This window comes from Coregonus clupeaformis, chromosome 25 (genome assembly GCF_020615455.1).
Source record: "Coregonus clupeaformis isolate EN_2021a chromosome 25, ASM2061545v1, whole genome shotgun sequence".
Classification (NCBI taxonomy): Eukaryota; Metazoa; Chordata; class Actinopteri; order Salmoniformes; family Salmonidae; genus Coregonus; species Coregonus clupeaformis.
In genome coordinates this window covers 26,320,658-26,346,161 of record NC_059216.1, presented here as the reverse complement: position 1 = coordinate 26,346,161, position 25,504 = coordinate 26,320,658, and the positions used below count along the sequence as shown (strand labels likewise).

The window sequence follows — 25,504 nt, the reverse complement described above, 5'->3', positions numbered from 1 at the left end:
TGGTACCACATCCTTCCAAACAAACAAACAACCAACCCCATTCTGGACACAGCAGAGGCAGGTGAGCTGGAGGCTGCTGGACAGTGGACACAGTTAGGGCAGGTAGACAACAAGTGTGTGTTAGAGCAGCGAAGGGTAAGTGTCAGCAAAAGCTTTCGAAGGACACAAGTTGACTCCGTTTGCTCATTTGCTACAGTACACAATGATATACAGTAGTCTCATAACTATCATTTCTTCAGTCAGACCACTTTCCAAATGGCAAGGTACTGTACGTACACCAATGGTTTTTAGATGCATTTTGGACCTACCAATGTTGCTATCTGATTACAGTCTTTTTACCAAAGAATAAAAGGCTAAATCCCTTTAAAGTACCGGTAAGTCAGACTGAACCCTGGCCTGCTGAGATAGAATAGAACACTGAAAGTTATACTTAAAACATTCTATAGGAAGTGAAGGCTTTGGCGATTTCCTGTCTGATTCTAACTGAAGAAAGAGAGAGAAAAAGAGCGAGCGAGAGAGAAAAAAGAGAGCGAGAGAGTGTGGATAGGCTAGCAGACAGTGGTGTCTCAGTCAGCAGGGTGTCTGCTCGCCTACTGGCTAGCCAAAGCCTCAGGGAGGGTCTGGTTCTATACCTTCCATCTTATTCCATTCCCTGCTCCCTCTCTCACTTAGGCCAGCATTGGATTGGTCATTTATGCAAACATCACTGTGTTAGTAGTCTCAGACATCAATAGATCCAATAGAACAACAGTTATTCCGTATTTTTGCACAGCCATTGTCTTTTTGGCTGAGCAAAGGGATAACACGAATGGTGTGGAGGGAAAAGAGGTGGACAGAGAGTGAGGCTAAAAAGCATGACAGAGAGATAAGAGTACAGGATATGGAATAAAGGATAGGAGGATAGATTGCGGTGCATATTTGAGTGTTTGACAAGGACAGTCAGAGAGAGTATGACGCTAGCTGGAGGCATTGATATTATCAGCAACGTGACACAGGCTAACACTTAACGCAGCACAGACAGCATGTGCACACATCACTCCCCAAAATGTTATTTCTATCACCCTGGGATTAAAAGCACAATCCTTCAAACAGCAGTAAATATTGCAGATTGCCCCTGTATGAAGTTCTCTCCTCATCATTCCTCCATCCATGTGCAACATGAGATTTATACCGGCTGCCAGACAAAGAGACACAGCAGACAGAGTAACTGCCTTTATTGGGCTGGTGTCGTCGCTCTTCAGTTGCCCACTTTAAATGATTAAACATATCAGGTGACACACATATCTCATTCTCACAGAGCGAGGCAAAGCTGCAGTAAGGGATGGCTCTAATCCAAAACAAGGCTACTTACTGCAGGGTCTAGCCAGAGTCGAGTGTTCAGAGTATGAGGCTAGAGGCCTCAAACGGTTCAGTTCAGAGTTCAGTTTGTGTGTGTTGGTATATGTGATAGTGTATGTTGTGATGGGAGGAAAGCTCTATAAATGTGTATATGTGTGCATTAAGAGCTCGGTTTTCTGTAAGGAAATTATGACAGAGGGCCAAAAAGTAAAGATGTTGCAGATTAAAAAAGGGGGGTGAGTGAAGAGGAGTGAGTGAAGATGAAAATGACGAAGATGATGGTGGTGGTATTAGAACTGTCCAATGATGGGCAAGAGGGGCTCGGTGGTGCAGGTGGGGATGTCAGAAGAGGACCAGAAGCGAAGTTGTCTAGAGAGAGAATGCCGTGAGAGAGGCATCTTGGGAACCTTCATTTTCTCCTGGCTCTTACTCCTCAGAAAGCCAAACCGCTTGGCTGCTGTGATGGGGAGTACCGCTGGCAGGGCTGGGGGTGCTGAATGATAGGGGATTATGTTATACACACAATGACAAAGAGAAGGGGGAGAAAGAGAGATGAGTGAGTGATTGAGTGAAAGAAAGTAGTTAACTACATGCATTATATGAATGAACAGAGTCCAAAATAGTCCAACAGAGAAGAAGAAGAGTTCAAGTATTAAAATGTTTAGGCATGTAATAGATCCCCATTGAACTAGTAGATAATGAAGAACAGGCAAGATGAGTTGGAAGGGGAGGAAATGTGAGATTTTGTGTAGCTAGAGCTCCCTCTTGTGGTAAAGAGGACGTGTAGCACTGTATGGCCTTTACACCTTTCATTATTCAGGAGTAGAACAATTCTGGATGAGTAGACAAAAATACACTGCATTTTCCTTTGGATCCCCAACCTACCCCCCACCCCCTGTGTCCGTCTTACCTCTGCTGGAATGGGTGGGGGTGAGGGTAGGGGAGTGCCCCTGTCCATGGTGGTTCTCCTCCTGAGAGTGGTTCCCCACAGAGTCCAGGCTGAGGCAGGACTGGCGGGGGGGCAGAGGAGGGGGAGGCAGGGGGGGAGGGACGTCAGGGAAGTCCAGGGTGGGAGGTTCAGGCAGGGGGATGTCTGGGGCGCTTCGCACCCTCTCCCTTGAGCTATCCTGTCTGTTCTTGGGCTTGATGAATTTGGCCAAGGCCTTGGCCCCGGCCCAGTGGTTCTTCCTGACAGACAGGAAATCACAGTTACACTCAGACATCCATCTATCCTCAGGCCACAGGTCATCTTCACTTGCGTCATATTTATTTCCTGTCTATGTACAGTGGGGAGAACAAGTATTTGATACACTGCCGATTTTGCAGGTTTTCTACTTACAAAGCATGTAGAGGTCTGTAATTTTTATCAGAGGTACACTTCAACTGTGAGAGACGGAATCTAAAACAAAAATCCAGAAAATCACATTGTATGATTTAAGTAATTAATTTGCATTTTATTGCATGACATAAGTATTTGATCACCTAACAACCAGTAAGAATTCCGGCTCTCACAGACCTGTTAGTTTTTCTTTAAGAAGCCCTCCTGTTCTCCACTCATTACCTGTATTAACTGCACCTGTTTGAACTCGTTACCTGTATAAAAGACACCCGTCCACACACTCAATCAAACAGACTCCAACCTCTCCACAATGGCCAAGACCAGAGAGCTGTGTAAGGACATCAGGGATAAAATTGTAGACCTGCACAAGGCTGGGATGGGCTACAGGACAATAGGCAAGCAGCTTGGTGAGAAGGTAACAACTGTTGGCGCAATTATTAGAAAATGGAAGAAGTTCAAGATGACGGTCAATCACCCTCGGTCTGGGGCTCCATGCAAGATCTCACCTAGTGGGGCATCAATGATCATGAGGAAGGTGAAGGATCAGCCCAGAACTACACAGCAGGACCTGGTCAATGACCTGAAGAGAGCTGGGACCACAGTCTCAAAGAAAACCATTAGTAACACACTACGCCGTCATGGATTAAAATCCTGCAGTGCACGCAAGGTCCCCCTGCTCAAGCCAGCGCATGTCCAGGCCCGTCTGAAGTTTGCCAATGACCATCTGGATGATCCAGAGGAGGAATGGGAGAAGGTCATGTGGTCTGATGAGACAAAAATAGAACACCATCCCAACCGTGAAGCATGGAGGTGGAAACATCATTCTTTGGGGATGCTTTTCTGCAAAGGGGACAGGACGACTGCACCGTATTGAGGGGAGGATGGATGGGGCCATGTATCGCGAGATCTTGGCCAACAACCTCCTTCCCTCAGTAAGAGCATTGAAGATGGGTCGTGGCTGGGTCTTCCAGCATGACAACGACCCGAAACACACAGCCAGGGCAACTAAGGAGTGGCTCCGTAAGAAGCATCTCAAGGTCCTGGAGTGGCCTAGCCAGTCTCCAGACCTGAACCCAATAGAAAATATTTGGAGGGAGCTGAAAGTCCGTATTGCCCAGCGACAGCCCCGAAACCTGAAGGATCTGGAGAAGGTCTGTATGGAGGAGTGGGCCAAAATCCCTGCTGCAGTGTGTGCAAATCTGGTCAAGACCTACAGGAAACATATGATCTCTGTAATTGCAAACAAAGGTTTCTGTACCAAATATTAGGTTCTGCTTTTCTGATGTATCAAATACTTATGTCATGCAATAAAATGCAAATTAATTACTTAAAAATCATACAATGTGATTTTCTGGATTTTTGTTTTAGATTCCGTCTCTCACAGTTGAAGTGTACCTATGATAAAAATTACAGACCTCTACATGCTTTGTAAGTAGGAAAACCTGCAAAATCGGCAGTGTATCAAATACTTGTTCTCCCCACTGTATGCTCTAGGGCCCACAAAGTAAGCTCTCTTTCCCTGCTTGGGGAACTCTCCACAAGTGGCATAGCTAGGGTCAGGAGGGTTTACTGACCATGTGACCTAACCAGGAACAACTCAGGGACCTAGGGCTTGCTAATGCATCCATTTGTCATCCTATTCCATTGACTTAGATTAGAAAGTAAAATGTAACAAAACCTACTTTTTAGGGGTTGGATCATAAAACTTGTACTGATCCATGATCTTCTCCTCCAGTTTCTCTTTTTGCCTCCGGAGTGAGTTCAACTTGTCACTGGAAACACAGGATTTATTAGATATATTTATGACATTCAACTAATCAAATTCCAGTAGAAAATCTCTCCCGCTATATACCCGCACGTGCACGTACACACACACTCTCAACGCCATACTCACATATACTGTTTCTGCTCTTCGTGGTAGAGCTCCTTGCTCTCCATGGTTCTCTCCAGCAGGGTCTGGTTCTGCTGGCTCAACATCTGGATCTGACTCAGCAGGTGGTGGTTCTCCTCCTCCAGGTTCCCCTTCAGACGAGTCAGCAACTGGGACAGCACACATCATAGAGAGGAATAGAGATGAGTTGATTATCGATTATGGAAAACCCATAGACAGTCCCCTGTGCAGTAGCTCATCGAGGCCCTGGAGTGGTCTTTCAGTGGTCTATGTACCTCACAGTGGTTGTCCAGCTTGGTCATGGAGATGTCCAGGCCCTGGTGCTGCTCCTTCATTGAGTCATATCTGGCCTGCCAGCGGTTCACCTCCAGCTGAGCTCCATTCATACTGGTCTTCAGCTCCTTGGTCTGCACCTGCAGCCCATCATACTCCGCACGCAGCTGGGTATGTGTCTGGGTCAACCTACAGGGGATGTGGAGAGACAGTATGGAGAGACATGAGGTCCTGGTGCTTTGCAAAACAAATTAATCTTAAAAATACCAATTTTAGGGTCAGCTAGTCAGTTTTGTAGTTAGTTCATTTAGTTAGATTTCTGCTGAGAGTTGAGCTTAGCCATACTGATTTTTTTCTGCCCACTTGGCAACAAAAGCCAGTTTTATCTAATTGTAGTGTTAAAAAACCATGGCCAAGTGTGTGTAGATGGAGAAAGATAGTGAGAAACAGCCATTACAGTATGTAACCACCAGAGGGTACCAGTGTCAGGCTGTTCTTGGACTGTTCTCTATGTGGTGCTTTGAAAAGCTGGAGTAGGTAGGTGGTGTTGTATACAGGTGCTGCTGTGCTGACTGAGCTCACCTGTCCACTTCCCCCCTCAGGCTCTGGTTCTCCCCCAGGATTAGGGCGTTTTTGTGGATCTCCTCTCCTAGAATCCCCCTCTCCTTCTGGAGGGTGGACTCCAGTGCCTCCATGGCATCTTTCTGCTTCAGGAGCACTATGTACCTGCACACAGACAGAGACACAGAAACAGAGACTGGGTTAAAGACAGTTATTCCTCAGAGGTCACAAACATATATACAGTGCCTTGAAAAAGTGTTCAGACCCTTTGGATTTTTCTTCACATTTTATTGTGTTACAAAGTGGGATTAAAATAGATTTAAGTGTCTTTTTTTTGTCAACAATCTACACAAAATACTCTTTATTGTCAAGTGGAAGAAAAATTTAATAATAAAATATAGTCGTTGCATAAGTATTCAGCTCCCTGAGTCCATATATGTTAGAAACACTTTTGGCAGCAATTACAGCTGTGAGTATTATTGGGTAAGACTCTATGGCTTTGCACACCTGGATTGTGCAATATTTGGCAATTATTTTCAAAATTATTCAAGATGTTGGGGATCATGGGGTAGACAGCAATTTTCAAGTCTTGCCATAGTATTTCAAGCAAATTTAAGTCAAAACTGTAACTTGGCCACTTAGGAACATTCACAGTCTTCTTGGTAAGCAAGGTTATTGTCCTGCTGAAAAGTGAATTCCTCTCCCAGTGTCTGGTGTAAAGCAGACTGAAGCAGGTTTTGCTCTAGGATCTTGCCTCTGCTTAGCCCTATCCCTTTTCCTTTTTACCCTGAAAAACTCCCCAGTATTTGCCGATGTCAAGCATACTCATACCATGATGCAGCCACCACCATGCTTGAAAACAAAGAAGCAGTTACTCAGTGACGTGTTGTGTTGATTTGCCCCATACACAGGGCTTTGCATTTAGGCCAAAAAGTATATTCCTTTGCCATGTTTTTTTTAGCAGTATTACTTTAGTTCCTTGTTGCATACAATATGCATGTTTTGTAATATTTGTTTTGTGTATATTTGTGTTATTTTCACTCTGTAATTTAGGTCATTATTGTGGAGTCACTATAATGTTATTGATCCATCCTCAGTTCTCTCCCATCACAGTCATTCAACTCTGTAACTGTTTTAAAATCACCAATGGCAACATCCTTGAGAAGTTTCATTCCTGTCCTGCAGCTCGGTTCAGAAGGACGACTGCATCTTTGAGGTGTCTGGGTGGTTTAATACATAATGCACAGCATAATTATTAACTAGATCATGCTTATAGATATTCAATAATTGATATGTTATTGTTACCCATCTACCAATCACATTGCCCTTCTTTGTGAGGCTTTCAAAAAGCTCCCCTTTGTAGTTGAATCTGTGCTTGAAATTCAATACTTGACTGAGGTACCTAAAGATGTTGTATGTATGGGGGACAGAGGAAGGGTAAGTCATTTAAAAATCATGTCAACACCTATTATTTCACACAGAGTGAGTCCATATAACTTATTACGTGATTTGTTAAACCAGATTTTACATCTGATCGAATTTAGGCTTGCCTAAATACATATGCAATAACTATATTCTAGTTATTAAAAAAATGTATTAATGAAAAAAACTAATATATACACACACACACACACACACACACACACACAGTGGGGATAACAAGTATTTGATACACTGCCGATTTTGCAGGTTTTCCTACTTACAAAGTATGTAGAGGTCTGTAATTTTTTATCATAGGTACACTTCAACTGTGAGAGTCGGAATCAAAAATCCATAAAATCACATTGTATGATTTTTAAGTAATTAATTTGCATTTTATTGTATGACATAAGTATTTGATCACCTACCAACCAGTAAGAATTCCGGCTCTCACAGACCTGTTCGTTTTTCTTTAAGAAGCCCTCCTGTTCTCCACTCATTACTTGTATTAACTGCACCTGTTTGAACTCGTTACCTGTATAAAAGACACCTGTCCACACACTCAATCAAACAGACTCCAACCTCTCCACAATGGCCAAGACCAGAGAGCTGTGTAAGGACATCAGGGATAAAATTGTAGACCTGCACAAGACTGGGATGGGCTACAGGACAATAGGCATGTAGCTTGGTGAGAAGGCAACAACTGCGCAATTATTAGAAAATAGAAGAAGTTCAAGATGACGGTCAATCACCCTCGGTCTGGGGCTCCATGCAAGATCTCACCTCGTGGGGCATCAATGATCATGAGGAAGGTGAGGGATCAGCCCAGAACTACACAGCAGGACCTGGTCAATGACCTGAAGAGAGCTGGGACCACAGTCTCAAAGAAAACCATTAGTAACACACTACGCCGTCATGGATTAAAATCCTGCAGAGCATGCAAGGTCCACCTGCTCAAGCCAGCGCATGTCCAGGCCCGTCTGAAGTTTGCCAATGACCATCTGGATGATCCAGAGGAGGAATGGGAGAAGGTCATGTGGTCTGATGAGACAAAAATAGAGCTTTTTGGTCTAAACTCCACTCGCCGTGTTTGGAGGAAGAAGGAGGATGAGTACAACCCCAAGAACACCATCCCAACTGTGAAGCATGGAGGTGGAAACATCATTCTTTGGGGATGCTTTTCTGCAAAGGGGACAGGACGACTGCACCGTATTGAGGGGAGGATGGATGGGGCCATGTATCGCGAGATCTTGGCCAACAACCTCCTTCCATCAGCAAGGGCATTGAAGATGAAACGTGGCTGGGTCTTCCAGCATGCCAACGACCCGAAACACACAGCCAGGGCAACTAAGGAGTGGCTCCGTAAGAAGCATCTCAAGGTCCTGGAGTGGCCTAGCCAGTCTCCAGACCTGAACCCAATAGAAAATATTTGGAGGGAGCTGAAAGTCCGTATTGCCCAGCGACAGCCCCGCAACCTGAAGGATCAGGAGAAGGTCTGTATGGAGGAGTGGGCCAAAATCCCTGCTGCAGTGTGTGCAAACCTGGTCAAGACCTACAGGAAACGTATGATCTCTGTAATTGCAAACAAAGGTTTCTGTACCAAATATTAATCTCTGCTTTTCTGATGTATCAAATACTTATGTCATGCAATAAAATGCAAATTAATTACTTAAAAATCATACAATGTGATTTTCTGGATTTTTGTATTAGATTCCGTCTCTCACAGTTGAAGTGTACCTATGATAAAAATTACAGACCTCTACATGCTTTGTAAGTAGGAAAACCTGCAAAATCGGCAGTGTATCAAATACTTGTTCTCCCCACTGTGTGTGCGTACCTACCTACCTACCTACCTACCTACCTACCTACCTACCTACCTACATACCTACCTACATACATACACACACAGTGGGGGAAAAAAGTATTTAGTCAGCCACCAATTGTGCAAGTTCTCCCACTTAAAAAGATGAGAGAGGCCGGTACACGTCAACTATGACAGACAAATTGAGAAAAAAAATCCAGAAAATCACATTGTAGGATTTTTTATGAATTTATTTGCAAATTATGGTGGAAAATAAGTATTTGGTCACCTACAAACAAGCAAGATTTCTGGCTCTCACAGACCTGTAACTTCTTCTTTAAGAGGCTCCTCTGTCCTCCACTCGTTACCTGTATTAATGGCACCTGTTTGAACTTGTTATCAGTATAAAAGACACCTGTCCACAACCTCAAACAGTCACACTCCAAACTCCACTATGGCCAAGACCAAAGAGCTGTCAAAGGACACCAGAAACAAAATTGTAAACCTGCACCAGGCTGGGAAGACTGAATCTGCAATAGGTAAGCAGCTTGGTTTGAAGAAATCAACTGTGGGAGCAATTATTAGGAAATGGAAGACATACAAGACCACTGATAATCTCCCTCGATCTGGGGCTCCACGCAAGATCTCACCCCGTGGGGTCAAAATGATCACAAGAACGGTGAGCAAAAATCCCAGAACCACACGGGGGGACCTAGTGAATGAACTGCAGAGAGCTGGGACCAAAGTAACAAAGCCTACCATCAGTAACACACTACGCCGCCAGGGACTCAAATCCTGCAGTGCCAGACGTGTCCCCCCTGCTTAAGCCAGTACATGTCCAGGCCCGTCTGAAGTTTGCTAGAGTGCATTTGGATGATCCAGAAGAGGATTGGGAGAATGTCATATGGTCAGATGAAACCAAAATATAACTTTTTGGTAAAAACTCAACTCGTCGTGTTTGGAGGACAAAGAATGCTGAGTTGCATCCAAAGAACACCATACCTACTGTGAAGCATGGGGGTGGAAACATCATGCTTTGGGACTGTTTTTCTGCAAAGGGACCAGGATGACTGATCCGTGTAAAGGAAAGAATGAATGGGGCCATGTATCGTGAGATTTTGAGTGAAAACCTCCTTCCATCAGCAAGGGCATTGAAGATGAAACGTGGCTGGGTCTTTCAGCATGACAATGATCCCAAACACACCGCCCGGGCAACGAAGGAGTGGCTTCCTAAGAAGCATTTCAAGGTCCTGGAGTGACCTAGCCAGTCTCCAGATCTCAACCCCATAGAAAATCTTTGGAGGGAGTTGAAAGTCCATGTTGCCCAGCGACAGCCCCAAAACATCACTGCTCTAGAGGAGATCTGCATGGAGGAATGGGCCAAAATACCAGCAACAGTGTGTGAAAACCTTGTGAAGACTTACAGAAAACGTTTGACCTGTGTCATTGCCAACAAAGGGTATATAACAAAGTATTGAGAAACTTTTGTTATTGACTAAATACTTATTTTCCACCATAATTTGCAAATAAATTCATAAAAAATCCTACAATGTGATTTTCTGGATTTTTTTTCCTCATTTTGTCTGTCATAGTTGACGTGTACCTATGATGAAAATGACAGGCCTCGCTCATCTTTTTTAGTGGGAGAACTTGCACAATTGGTGGCTGACTAAATACTTTTTTCCCCCACTGTAATAATATATATATATACACATATATATACACACACATATATATATATTTCACTTCGACAGAGTATTGTGTACATTGTTGACAAAAAATGACAATTAAATCTATTTTAATCCCACTTTGTAACACAATAATATTTGAAAAAATCCAAGGGGTCTGAATACTTTTGCAAGGCACTGTATGGTGCCTAGTTAACTGTCCCCAGGTTTTGTATTGTGTTACATCTAAAATAGGCCATGGCAATCCCATCCCATATAGATTCCTATTACCACCGAAAGAAGAATATCGATACTGGGTCCGACAAGAGTTGGTTGGAAAAGTATTGAACGCCCATGGTATGTGGTGGTGTGTTCAAAGAGCTGCCACGATCACAGATCAAAGCAATCCCATCAGGGTCGTATTGATTCTTTCAAATGGAAGAAAAGGACTGGAAAAGGGAGGGACAAACCGCTCGTTTTAGTTCTGTTGAAAAACATTTTTCAAAAAAAAAATCTAAGGTGTACCCTAATGAACACAACCCAGTCCTTTGAGGCATACATGGAACAGCTGATATTCCAGCTGATTAGGTCCTTGACGGTACAGCAGGCAGACTCTTCTAATCCCTGGGCCTCAACCCGGGCCCCAAGAGACCCTGCTCCATTATTCATAAAGGAGAGAAGTAGAGAAGGAGAGATTTTAGTTAGCCAGATCAGTCTGGCTGCACGTCACGGTGCCTCTCACATCACTACCTTTAGACTGACGTGATGGTAAGCTTCACAATAGGACACATTTTCCAGTACGGGACAGTGGGAATACAAGAGTGTATGGTGTTTGTGTTGTGATATACGTACATAAAATAACCAAGTCTAAATATAACCGCAGCAAACAAACAAGAGAACACAGTCTCCATAGTTAAAGGAGTAATGTACTTGTGACCCGTGTCGCAATCCGACCCTCCCTTAAGGAGTGACCTGGCCTGGAGCAGTACAGGTTATAAGGTTCCACTGCAAAACAATAAAGGCAGTAGACTAGAAGAACTCCACTGACATCCAAAACCCCTATCTGAATACCAACGGAATGAAACTAGTCTCCCAGAGTTATTGAACAGTCACAGTTCTGATGTTAACTACAGTTGCCCTGTCCCTCCCTAGCCCTAATGATAGGCTACCTGTCTCCACCCAACCCGACCGTTGCTGTGTCAGCAGTCTCTCCCAGCTCCAGCTCCAGCCAGGGTGTCTGAGTGAAATCAGACCCAGCCTGTTACTACTGTACTGTTCCAGTCAGGAGAGAGAAGGGGAGAGGCAGGAAGGGCACACAACACATCCCCTAGGTCACTTCCTTAGGTCGGTCTCTCAATGTCCCAGAGCCAAGCCAGTCTGGAAGGACATACTTTCACTAACATACGGCTGTTTATATGTGGCTTTTCAAAAGAGGAACTCTGTTATTGGAAAATTAACTTCAAGGAAATATATTAACACAGTTCTCTCGATGACATGTAACAACTTGATATTTTACGCAGACACACCAAGGTCAATACACATGACATGGACATGAACGAGTGTAATATGACCACTCTGTAATAATAATAATTTCAAAAAACTAATCTGACCTTTTTCAATTACACCTTCTCAGTGTACCTCTTGGTGAGTGTATGTGTGACCATGGTAGTTGACCCCTTGGTGTGTATGACCCATTGCGGACTCCTCTGTGTGTGCAATCACTTGGTGTGTGTGTGCAATCACTTGGTGTGTGTGTGTGTGAGGTGTGAAGCTGTGGTTTATGACACGTATGTGTAACCATCGTAGTTGACCTCTTTGGAGAATATGACCCCTTTATTTATCCCGCCTGTTTATTAATTTAGACTGGCCCTTTGATAAATTCTGAACATTAATAAAAGATCTGCAAAAACATCCCCGCCAAAATGACAAGCACTATGGTGGTTGTCTATAGTGTGATTTCTAGCAGCATGTTGGTTCTTTTTTCTTCATATGAATTTGGCTCTAGTGTTTGAACAGTTTTAGCCACAAAATGTTATGACCCCATTCCTGAAAGCTAAGACTCTAAGGAACAAGTACATGCCTCCTGTTTCCCTCTCTGATACTCACAAGGACTCGTTGTGTGTGACAAAAAACACACCTAATGACTGAGGGAAATGAATTCAAAGCATACTTCCTTCAGACTGGAATTTGGCATTAGCTGATTTTTGTTATTTATTAAGATGCTTAGTTTTCAGATGATTTTAAAATGACCTAATTACTTTTAAATCTGCAATATGTAACTTTCTGGGCGACCCGACCAAATTCACATAGAAATAACTTTTAATAGTTATTTAAATAAAATAAAAATGGTGAGCAGCGACTTTTCAACGATGATACAAATTTTCAGTTGCACCTTGACTCACGCAAGTTGAGCACCCTCCACTTCTTTCCTAATTACTTTAAGCAACATTTAATTTTAAGAAAAGTGATTTATTGGTGGGGGCATTTTTTTCTCTCTATTAGATAGGCATTTTACTTGCTATCAAAGCTCCCATGTTGTTTTTAGCAGTCTAGGCGTCTGTGTATCCCCGCTTGCTTATGCGTTTAGTCACTTTATTATCTTGTCTAGACTTCTAAAGAAATTCTGAGCCGCTAGTTTTGGCCTCTTCTCTTTTTAACTTGGTTGTTTTTTATACAGCTCTGAAGAATAATTGCATGTGGAAAATGTCCGGCCCCCCTGCAATTAATCAATTTTTTTACATATGGCCCCCGTAAAAATATAGTTGAATAGCCCTGCCTTAGGGTATGACCACTTGGTGTGTGTGTGCCCGGTGGTTTGTGTAACCCCTGTGTGCGTTCCATGTGTGTGACCCACTTGTTCTCCAGTGTGCGGTGCTCTTGCTCCAGAGCTCTCTGGTTGCCCTTCAGGGTGGCGTGTTGGGCAATGAGCTGCTCGTACTCCGCTGCCTGTCTCTCATGCACACTCAGCAGGCGCTCGTGATCCAGCAGCACGCTCTCCCTGCCCACCCGCGCCTCCTCCCGCTGCCGCTGCCACGCCTCTGACTCACTCTCCAGTGCCCCCACCTGGCCCTGCAGCACAGCATTCTGTGCCATGAGAGATGCACTCTGGGAGTTGAGGGTGGAGTTCTCCACCTAAAGGGGGGAGACAAAGTTGTCATTTTACAACATCTATACTGGCAACAACTGACACAGCTACTCTAACTAGGAATTAGGGCTGACCACATTTAGTCGACTGGTCGATTGTTTGGTCGATAGGCTGTTGGTCGCCAGATATTTTTTGGGTTGAGCGGTCACAAATATATATCTTTTTTCCATGGCACACGAGCAGGGCTGCCACTGACAAAAAAATAATCTTGGTTGACCAAGCATCGTCTGATCTTTCAACCAATCAATTGGGAGACATTTTTAAACGTGTATTCTTCCATATATTGACACATCCTATGTGTTTTAATCAAATCAACTATATTCACTGAGATTTGATTAAATAATTAGGACACACAAATGACTAGAGGGAGTCTGACCAGCAATTTATTTGATTGTGCCGGGGCCGGCTCAGACCTGCTGCACTGTGTAAAAAAAAAAAAAGACAGCGAGTGACTGTGTGACTAGCACCCGTTCTCTCTCTCTCCTACCTGCTGCAGCGACCACCACAGAACATCAAGTATTACTAGAGGATGTTGGTTATGTAATTATTACTCCAGAATGTCCGTTATTCCAGAGGATGATTCGGACGGGATTAACTTTTTCCGAACTGCCCCCTGGAGGTTTTTATTCTAGGCATGAAGAAACAGTATTTCAACATTTCCAGGTGATGGGGCCACACTGATAACTCCAGCTTGGTTCCCAAGTTTCTAAACCATACCAAACCACTTTCCTATAGTGTCACCATAATATTTGAATTGAGGAAGTGTGATCATAATCATTAGGATATTTTAGCGATCTGCAGTACGTCCTAAATGCCCCCCCAGCCTTCAGATTGTGAGCTAAACAGTGCAATTGCACATGAGATGCATTTTAAGGCTATGGATGAGAACGTTAACTTATCATTTCCAAACGTTTAGGTCAGTTGTATGCTGCTGCTTTGCAATCTATTAATAGCAAGGGTTGCATTAAATAGGCTCAATATTTTTTACTGATGCATTTGGCAATATTCAATTCATACGCACAAAACATATAAACGAAAGCATTCACTGTGAAAGTTGACAGGCTACATGTAGGCCATTCATATATAGCTTAGCCACAGCACATCCAATCAGTCATTGTTTTCTTGCGCAAACCGCAAGCAACACCTGTCAAACTCAGACATTTATCTCAAAACACAGGGATGTCGATTCGCACGGGACTAGTATTATCAGAGGACCTTGGAGTTCCCCAAAAACCAGAAGGTTATTCTGACTGGAATTGTTACTCTCCTGCCATGTAAAAATGACTGACATGGCAGATTCGGATGGGACTGAAATTACAGATGTGGTGTTTTGTGCTCGTGCACATAATTACATTACCCGACCTCCCCCAGTAAAAGTAATACGAATAGAGCACAATAGGGCCTGACCTATAGCCAGGGCCGGTCTTTGCCTTTCTGCCGCCATAGGTGAGACCAAAAAATGCCACCGCCCCGCAAAACTACAATTGTCCCAAGTAAGCAAAATGACGTTGAAAAGACAACTAAAATAAGTATTTTCCAGACGTTGAAGTTAGGTTCAATTTAGTTTCTGAATGAAAGGTGAAAAGGTATTTTCCATATGTTTAAAATATATATTTTCCAGGACGCTGAAAAGGAATATTTTCTGGACGTTGAAAAATATATATTTTCCCAGCGATGAAATCAGGTTGATTTTCGGTTCTTAATGAAAGTTGAAAATAAGTCATTCATAGATGTCTAGGTTTGGACCAAATCAATGCTGGTCCAGAAGGACTAAATCTGAAACAAACAAACATCTATGATTGGTTCAGATTTGGTCCGGACCGGACGATGATGTCTATGATTGGACCAAAAACCAATGTCCGTGGATGTGGAAATCAAGGCCGGTCCGGAACTGCACCAAAAAAAGACATCCAAAAGGCATCAGCTACCCAACTTTGTCAGGAGTTATCGCGAGCCTATTTGCAATGTGTTTACACAGCGGGAAAGGCAGAAGTATTTTCTTTTTAGTTATGATCAGCTTGTCAAAAAATTTATGGATACAAACTTGAAACCACTGATCATTACAATGGGGTGAAACTCCTGGACATGCTGCTGCCTCCGCAGGATTGTTCTCAAAACCAATATGCTGGTTAACTTTGCTATTATGCACATAGCAACATGGTCTAGGCAAAGGCGCCAATTCAACAGCACACTGATGTGTTTCAGAACCGTGGACAGCGACCACTATCCATTGAGGGCGAAAGTGTATTTGTTGGAAAAAAGATACTGTTTTTATTAGTGTTGCACCATTATTCTTATGTAATATAAACATATACAATTTCAGTAGCACGTCTTAGAGTGATGGACGGTGCCACCCCCACAGCCTCCACAATGGATCAGTCCACTCAGACAGGCGCGAATCAGACGGGTGTCTTGTAAACCATGATATTATATATTAATTTATTTTTGCTAAAGAAATGTCGGTCGACCAACAACCTATCGACCAAACAATCGACCAGTCGACTAAATGGGGTCAGCCCTACACACGAGACACCTGTCTGAATAGCGCCTGTCTCAGTGGACAGTCCAAGAAGAAGGGGAGTGTTGCTAAGATGCACAAGGCATGTCTCTCTCTCCAGAACACGCTCTCTCCCGCCAATTCGTGCACATTCATTCACATAACTTCATTGTGTTAATTCTTTGCCCTTTGATCAATTCCCCATTACATATCTCACCAGTAGTACATTTACCATTAATCCCCATCTTTTCTAAATGTACAATGTTTGTTTGGTTACGGTAAATTATGTTAATGCATTCAATATGTTATTATTACAGTTGTTTAGCGTTCTCATTGTCAGTATGGCGTGGACACGTTGTTTGCGAGGCTAAAAACCTATGCTAGGCTTGTGAGGAACAAGTTTTGGTTCATTTCATTCACTATTTTTTAATTTGATATTTTTACCCCCTTTTTCTCCCCAATTTCGATCGTCTCATCGCTGTAACTCCCCAACGGGCTCGGGAGGCGAAGGTCAAGTCATGCGTCCTTCGAAACATGACCCGCCAAACCACGCTTCTTAACACCCGCCTGCTTAACCCGGAAGTCAGCCGCACAAATGTGTCGGAGGTAACACCGTTCACCTGACAACCGAGGTCAGCCTGCAGGCGCCCGGCCCGCCACAAGGAGAGCGCGATGAGCCAAGTAAAGCCCCCCGGCCAAACCCTTCCCTAACCCGGACGACGCTAGGCCAATTGTGCACCGCCCTATGGGACTCCCGATCACGGCCGGTTGTGATACAGCCCGGGATCGAACCTGGGTCTGTAGTGACGCCTCTACCACTGTGATGCAGTGCCTTAGACCACTGCGCCACTCGGGAGGCCCTCTCCATTTACGAGTTTTGTCAATTTATTTGTCTTTTGTTTGAAGCGCTCCTATCAATGTTGAGTACTGATGCACACTTGATTACGCATAGAAGTTGGCATAGCCTACCTGACCTGCACGCAAATGTATAAATGTGAGGGGTGAGAAACAAAAACAGCCAGACCACCACACAGCCAAGTTCAGAGAGAGAAGCACAGTAGCTGTGAGAACATGTTGGAGCAGAGCCCCTGTAGTATGTATTGTAGTACCTGTAGCTTGGCTGTCTGTGTGTGCAGGGCCGTGTTTTGCTCTTGCAGTACAGCAGCCTGCCTCTGTACGGCCATAGTCTGGGCATTCAGCTGACTGTTCTGGGTGTCCAGCTGTCTAAGCTGCTCCTTCAGAAGGTGCTTCTCTGTCTGCAGGGTTGCATTCTGAAGGGAAAGGCATCTAGGTAAGATTAAACATGGACAATATACCATTTGTATAACAGTTTGCCAGATGCTTACATATGCCAGTATGTTTTGACAGTTACAATAGTAGCTGTTTTGCTACTCATGTTCTAAGCATTCACAGCATTTACTGCATGGGTTGAGGGATTTCCTGGAAGAATTCCTTGGCAGATGGTCAACTAAACATTCCACCCTCTTAATTCTATCCCTTCCTTTATCATCCATTCCATTCCCACTCACGTTCTTCTCTATGTCGATGAGGCGGTCCTTGAGTTTGAGGAGATCTGCGGTGGCCTCTCTCGTCTCTGTCTCCCACTTCTCCTGACCAGGCCTGCCCTGGCTCTGGCCCTGACCTGCAGCCTGCTGTGTGGAGCTCTGGGTCTGGGAGTGGGCCTCCTCCTCCTCCTGCCTCTGTCTCAGAGCCTCAAGAGTTTTCTTCACCTGATCACCACAACACAGAGGACAACAGTGTGAGCAAAAAGATTGTAAGTGAAAAAGTGACATAAAAGAGAGTAGAAGTAAGAGTGAAAGTGAAAGTGTGAGAAAGACTATGAGTATGTGCAAGAGTATGATTAGTAAACGATGAGTGTGCTCCAAATATGTTTGAGTATGTACACGTGTGTGTGAGTGAATAACAGAGGCGTATAGGTACATACGGTGCTGAGTTCTGTGCGTAGCTGCTGGTTGAGACTACTAGACTCCTCCAGTCGAGACTCCAGCCCCTGAATCTTCTCCTCACGGATCTCCAGAGTCTTCTTCAGCGTTGACTCAATCCTACTCTCCAAGATCTTGAACTTACTGAGGGGGCAAAGAGACAGGCAAACAGTATGTCTAAATGTTATATCAAGGCCAATAGAAAGACCCAGACACAAATGAATTCATTGTGATTCAAATTAATCAGCAACGTGGGGCTTTTATTTAAGTCCCATGATGATCAAACATAATAGAAATTCCTGCAGAACGGTGTGCATTTACTTATGTTTTTGAGGCTGAATGTACCATTTATTGTACCTTATTTCTTCTAATACCAAGAGTGAGAGACTGCATGTGTGGCAGATATCAAGCCTTCACTTAGGAAAGAGTAATACTATGGGATATCGCGTTTGAGACAGAGGTTTGCATGCGGATTTTGAAAAGTTTTACAACCATATTACTTTAATCTGTACTAAGGAGGAGCCACTGTGTTAGCTTTGGACTGAAAAACCCTTGCCACAAGAGGTGGAACCCAATATCATCATGAGTGTGCAGTGCACATGAGATTACTAAGTGCTGTAGAAATGTAACTCAGGGTGGTGAATTTCTTTGACGTTAACTGATTAGTGGCAGCTTGGGTTTCATTGAGCACTAACAGCTGGAGAAGGAATGTCTTTGCTTTTTAATCCAATCCCCCTGGGTGACACCCACCTGGGTCTCTAGCTCTTACCTTGAGAGGTGCCTCTTAACACATCCTCAGAGACTGAAGAAAAACCCTCAAGAAGAGGCCCTCCTTTGGGGCAATACAAGTCTTTCAAAGTGTCTTATTTCATAGATTTTCCCTTCAGAAAGGCTGGAGTTCAAAGGAGTGTACAGTTCAGCTATTCCCACAGTGTTGTCCTGCTGTTTGCCTCACCAGACCTGGGGTTCAAATAGTATTAGTTTTTTTCATTCAAATACTTTAGCTGCGCTTGATTTAACTTGTCTGATACAATTGAACCAATGGAATAGTCCCAAAAGTGTACAACCTCACCCATATGGCACCCCAGGCAGGCTCAATCAAACGCTCAAAATATTTGAAAGAAAACCAATACTATTTGAACCCAGGTATGGTGCTCCCTGTCACTGTATGTTACCTCACCCAGCATGACTAGATTCTAGAACGCCTCTGCTCTCCAGGGAAAATTCCAGAGAAAATTAAACTGCTGCAAGACACAGAGGAAAGGAAACAATCTTTCCCCTGTAATTTCCCCATAGTCTTATGAAAATGGTTGTAATAGAACACTGCAAACGTGCTGCTGGAGATCGCTCACACACACACTTTTGAGTCAAACACGTGTTCATGCCACCACTGCACCACACAATAAAAATAGAGCCTAAATAAAAGATGGCGAAATAAAGCTGGAGAGAAAGAAATGAAACACCGGTTTGAACAGAAACCAGGACTCACCCACTATACCTGGCACAGGAGGTCGGTAAGGAGCTTGGGCAGAATCCATTAAAGCAAATAACTCTGGCTTAACAAGAAAAGCCCCTTTACTTTGAGCTTTACAACTCAAAACCAATATGCCCCCTGTTCCTCATCCAAAGTGGACATTGGGCACACATTCTCACAAGCACTTCAGCACACAGACAAATGCTATAAATACAAAATACCTGTTACAAAATGCAAAAAAAATGCCTGCAGTATTATGAGGGTAGGGTATTGAGGCCTACTCGTGGTTATGGGTCTGAGACACTAGTAATGTGATGGCATGGTGGTACAGTGTAGATGTAGTTAGTGTGATGGCATGGTGGTACAGTGTAGATGTAGTTAGTGTGATGGCATGGTGGTACAGTGTAGATGTAGTTAGTGTGATGGCATGGTGGTACAGTGTAGATGTAGTTAGTGTGATGGCATGGTGGTACAGTGTAGATGTAGTTAGTGTGATGGCATGGTGGTACAGTGTAGATGTAGTTAGTGTGATGCATGCTGGTAGACATAGTGTAAAGCCTCTTACTTGTCTTCACAGCTGTGCTCCTCCTGCAGTAGTTTCTCTCTGTTCAGGCCGATCTTCTCCAGCTCGTGGCTCAGTGTCTCCAACTCGTTCCATTGCTGCTGCACCTTTAGCTTCTCATTCACCAGGTCCTGGACAGGACAGAATACACACAATATAACCCTGACTCTACTGACCTGTCTTCCAAACAGTTTTAGAGAGGCAGTTGTAGCAGAAATGCAGATCTAGATACGTACTTGAAACACGCTGTACATCCACTATACGGACAGGCTACTGTAACCCTTACTGCACTTTTAGAGGCCCATTGACATAAGCAGAGTATGCACAGAATACTAATCTCTCATGGTATGATCCACAATTTATATCAAACTAATCTTTATCCAATCATCGGCACCCTGCATTTATTTTTCTACTTGAACTCCATGTACTGTATGGTACATCTAGACTGAACAAAAATATAAATGCAACATGCAACTGAGATTTTACTGAGTTACAGTTCATATAAGGAAATCAGTCAATTGAAATGAATTCATTAGGCCCTAATCTCTGGATTTCACATGGCTGGGAATACAGATATGCATCTGTTGGTCACAGATCCCTTACAAAAAAAGGAAGGATCAGAAAACCAGTCAGTGACCACCATTTGCCTGATGCAGCACGGCATCTCCTTCGCATAGAGTTGATCAGGCTGTTGATTGTGGCCTGTGGAATGTTGTCCCACTCCTCTTCAAATCGCTGTGAAAGTTGCTGGATATGGGCGGTAATTGGAACACGCTGTCGTACACGTCGATCCAGAGCATTCCAAACATGCTCAATGGGTGACATGTCTGGTGAGTATGCAGGCCATTGAAGAACTGGGACATTTAGAGCTTCCAGGAATTGTGTACAGATCCTTGCGACATGGGACCATGCATTATCATGCTGAAACATGAGGTGATGGCGGTGGATGAATGGCACGACAATGGGCCTCAGGATCTCGTCACGGTATCTCTGTGCATTCAAATTTCCATTACAATGTGGGGCTGGGGAGGTTACACGTGGTCTGCATTTGTGAGGCCGGTTGGACGGACTGCCAAATTTTCTAAAACGACGTTGGAGGCGGCTTATGCACATTCAATTATTTGCCAACACCTTTGGTGGACATTCTTGCAGTCAGCATGCCAATTGCCTGCTCCCTCAAAACTTCAGACATCTGTGGCATTGTGTTGTGTGACAAAACTGCACATTTTAGAGTGGTCTTTTATTGTCTCGAGTACAAGGTGTACCTCTAATGATTGTGCTGTTTAATCAGCTTCTTGATTTGCCACACCTGTCAGGTGGATGGATTATCTTGACAAAGGAGAAATGCTTCCTAACAGGGATGTAAACAAATTTGTCTACAACATTTGAGAGAAATAAGCTTTTTGTGCGTATGGACCATTTCTGGGATCTATTATTTAAACTTATGAAACCAACACTTTACATGTTGCGTTTTATATTTTATACTGCATAGTACATGTATTTCTCTACAATCTACTGTAGCCTATATTATCCTCAGACCTTCCCCATACATACCTCTCGGAGTGTGGCCAGGGTCCTCTTGTCAATGGTTGCCTGTTTCTGCAGCTCCTTGTTCTCCCTCTCCAGCTCTTTGACCTTCCCAGTCGCCTCCTTTAACCTCTCCAGCTCCTTCTCCTTGGTGATGCCCTCCTTCTCCAGGGAGGCCAGCCTCAGAGCACTCTCCTCCAGCACCCCTTCTTTCACCTCCAGCTGCAGCCACAGCCTCCGTGCCTCCTTCTCCAGCTGCTTCCTCTCCTGCAATTTAATTTAATTTAATTCAGGAGTACGTAAGACAACAACTACAGTTTACACATAACACACAGACATACCTTCTCTGACTGGCCCAGCTCTTGCTCCAGCCCCCTCTTCTCCTTCTCCACTGCCTCCAGGCATTTCCCCGCCAGGCACACCTCCTCCAGCTCCCTTCTTAGCCCCCCTGTCTCGGCCTCGGTCTGCCTCAGCTCCCTCTCCAGCCCCTGGATCTTGGTGGAGCTGTTGTCCAGGCTCTGCTGGAGCCTTTGGTTCTCCAGACCCAGGCTGCTGACGCTCAGCTCCAGCCTCTCCGCCCTCTTCCCCTGGGACCTCAGCTCCTCCACGGACCGAGCCAGCTCCTCCCTCTCCCTCTCTAGCTCCCCATTCTCCTGCTGGAGCTGGGCCAGGCGCACGGCGGCCGGCCGGAGAGACTCCACGGTGCGGCGGAGCTCCAGGTTCTCCTGGTCCAGGAGGCTGTGGTCCTTCTCCAGAGTGGCCAGGCGCAGGCTGATGTTCTGGGCCGTGTCCACCTGCTTCTTCAGCCTCCGGTTGTCCTGCTCCAGGCTGGCATTGTCTCTCTCCAGGGCCTCGGCCCGGTCACACGTGATCTTCAGAGACGCCACCTATGTTTACATTTACAGTTTAGTCATGTTGCAATGATTGTGATATGTGGTTGTTTTACCTAAGTTGAATTCACTGATTGCAACCCACAATCACTGCAAGTAAAACATTATTCAAAAATAGCTGCAAATATGGCAAAACAAGTGCGAGTGCAAGAATGACTTCCCTCACCTCCCTCTGAAGCTGCTCTTTACTCCTCTCCAGATGTGCAGTCTCCCTCTCCAGCTCCTCACAGCGCTCCCCCCTCTCCCTCAGTGTCTCCAGCTCCTTAATGGACTGCTTGCCCTGGGCCTCTAGCCGGGCCAGCTTGGACCCGGTGTCGGTGATGGTCTGGTGGAGGACGCGGTTCTCAGTCTCCACCTCCCTAACCCGAGCCTCACTGTCGGCCTGGGCGCGCTGACGCAGGGAGCTCACCGCCTGGCTCAGGTGCTCCTTCTCCTGCTCCAGCTCGGAGATCTGGGGAACACGCATAAAGACAGTCAGGTGGGATAACAGTGACATAAGAGGGACCACCGATGACAGGGTGACACACACACACAATCAGTGGTGCATTTCGCATGTGTAAGGTTAGAAGTACAGTGTGTACCTGTCTGTCCTTGTCTGCCTGCAGTGTCTCCAGAGCCTTATCCAGTTTCTGCTTGTCTTTGAGCAGATCTTCCCCGAGACCCTCCATGTCCTGGGTGGTCTGCTTCTCCTGGTCCAGCAGGGTCTGCAGACGCTCCAGCTAGGGAAGAAACGTAGGAAACAAGCAGACACAAAATGGATGACAATCATGATAGAAAGCACAAACACAAAATGGATGAAATTCATCAATCCACAGCAAAGAGGTCATAAATATGAAAGCATATGTCAGAAGTATGTGTGAGAGATCGTAAAGTAAAGTATTCAGACCCCTTGACTTTTTTTTCACTTTGTTACGTTATAGCCTTATTCTAAAATGGATTAAATAAAAATCCTCATCAATCTACACACAATACCCCATAATGACAAAGCGAAAACAGATTTCGATTTTATTTAAATAAGTATTCAGACCCTTTGCTATGAGACTCGAAATTGAGCTCAGGTGCATCCTGTTTCCATTGATCATCCTTGAGATGTTTCCACAACATGATTGGAGTCCACCTGTGGTAAATTCAATTGATTGGACATGATTTGGAAAGGGAGGTGACCAAGAACCTGATGGTCACTGACAGAGCTCCAGAGTTCCTCTGTGGAGATGTGAGAACCTTCCAGAAGGAAAACCATCTCTGTAGCACTCCACCAATCAGGCCTTTACGGTAGTAAAAGGCACACGAAAGCCCACTTGGAGTTTGCCAAAAGGCACCTAAAGGACTCTCAGACCATGAGAAACAAGATTCTCCGGTCTGATGAAACCAAGATTGAACTCTTTGGCCTGAATGCCAAGCGTCACACGTCTGGAGGAAACATGGCACCATCCCTATGGTTAAGCATGGTGGTGGCAGCATCATGCTGTGGGGATTTTTTTCAGCGGCAGGGACTGGGAGACTAGTCAGGATCGAGGGACAGATGAACGGACCAAAGTACAGAGAGATCCTTGATGAAAACCTGCTCCAGTGCGTTCAGGACCTCAGAGTGGGGCGAAGGTTCACCTTCCAACAGAACAACGACCCTAAGCACACAGCCAAGACAACGCAGGAGTGGCTTCGGGACAAGTCTCTGAATGTCCTTGAGTGGTCCAGCCAGAGCCCGGTCTTGAACCCGATCGAACATCTCTGGTAGACCTAAAAATATCTGTGTAGCGACGCTCCCCATCCAACCTGACAGAGCTTGAGAGGATCTTCAGAGTAGAATGGGAGAAACTCCCCAAATACAGGTGTGCCAAGCTTGTAGAGTCATACCCAAGAAGACTCGAGGCTGTAATCGCTGCCAAAAGTACAGAGTAAAGGGTCTGAATACTTATGTAAATGTATTATCAGTTTTTTATTTTTAATATATTTGCAAACATTTCTAAAAACCTTTTTTCACTTTGTCATTATGGGGTATTGTGTGGGTAAAAAACGAATTATGAGGGGAAAAAACGAATTAATCAATTTTAGAATAAGGCTGTAACGTAACAAAATGTGGAAAAAGTCAAGGGGTCTGAATACTTTCCTAATGCACAGTACATTAAAAACATCCACACCGGTGCTGGGCCAATGCCGAATACTAGAGAAAGAAAGATTGCATTTGGTATACGGTGCTCTGCTCCCACCCGCATGCTTTAATTTAACTGCATCACAAAACATACTGCAATGCATACTGCAGACTAACTATATAGGGCATGTGGGACCAGCATATAGTATCCCACAACACACAGACTGTCAATCTATAAAGTATGTGGGACCAGCATACAGTACCTTCTGCATGCTTCCTTTCTGTATTCAAAGTGTGTGTGTCCAACCCTGTGCGTACGTGCATCAGAGTGGGTGATCGTGCATGTATGCAAGTCTGTCTGTGTGTGTGTGTGTGAGCACGTCTGTCTACATTATCTGTGTGTATGTGTGCAATCAGTGTGTGTGCGTGTCTGTACAGTACCTTCTTGCGGAGGCCCTGGTTGTCACTCTCCAGCTCCAGGGTATGTAGCCGGCCCTCCTGCAGACTTAGGGAAGCCTCTCTGAGCTCCTGGATAGTGCTCTGCAGACCCTGGTTCTCTTTCTCCAGCTTCAGCAGACTGCTTGACGCAGACTCGTTCAGCTCAAACACAAACGACTTGCGCGCTGCACAGGGGGGGAAGAGAGGGAGCTTGATTTATCCAATGCATTTGTGTACTTGTACAGTACGAGACTGGGATCATAAGTATGTGTTTATTTATTTAGAATAGTGGCTGGAAGTGATTTTGAGAGAGCAGCTTTGGCTGCTTGCATAATATACATTTTCGTTTTGAGTGTGAATGTGCATGTAAAGTTTGAGTCAGCCACATCATAGCACACACTGTAGATTTGTATATTATAAGTATTGTGTGTAGATTTATATAATACATGTGTTGACAGTTAGAGGATCAGGTGCTTCACTGTGATAAATGTGAGGTTGAGGGAAACAGCTGAGCCAGCTGCTGAGTCACTATATTACCTTTCTGACATTACAGAGTGAAACATTAACTTCAACACAGAGGCCAAAATATAATCCCTCACACACACACCAATGCAAAGACCTGTAGCGCCAATCTATTGCACTGTTCACCC

General features: G+C 44.5%; 1 protein-coding gene across 1 annotated transcript in view; it reads right to left on the bottom strand.

Moving 5' to 3' along the window:
- The window catches only part of LOC121538921 (protein Daple), a 74,475-nt gene that overhangs the window by 7,317 nt on the left and 41,654 nt on the right, over positions 1–25,504 (bottom strand). Inside the window, exons 13-27 of the mRNA XM_045207540.1 lie at positions 24,858–25,039; positions 22,909–23,046; positions 22,494–22,778; positions 21,779–22,324; positions 21,465–21,704; positions 19,914–20,041; positions 17,877–18,018; positions 17,461–17,661; positions 17,041–17,202; positions 13,144–13,421; positions 5,424–5,567; positions 4,844–5,030; positions 4,572–4,717; positions 4,360–4,449; positions 2,249–2,526 (exon numbers count right to left, since the gene is read on the bottom strand). Coding sequence (XP_045063475.1) covers positions 2,249–2,526; positions 4,360–4,449; positions 4,572–4,717; positions 4,844–5,030; positions 5,424–5,567; positions 13,144–13,421; positions 17,041–17,202; positions 17,461–17,661; positions 17,877–18,018; positions 19,914–20,041; positions 21,465–21,704; positions 21,779–22,324; positions 22,494–22,778; positions 22,909–23,046; positions 24,858–25,039 — 3,147 coding nt within the window. The remainder of the gene's footprint in view (positions 1–2,248; positions 2,527–4,359; positions 4,450–4,571; positions 4,718–4,843; positions 5,031–5,423; positions 5,568–13,143; positions 13,422–17,040; positions 17,203–17,460; positions 17,662–17,876; positions 18,019–19,913; positions 20,042–21,464; positions 21,705–21,778; positions 22,325–22,493; positions 22,779–22,908; positions 23,047–24,857; positions 25,040–25,504) is intronic.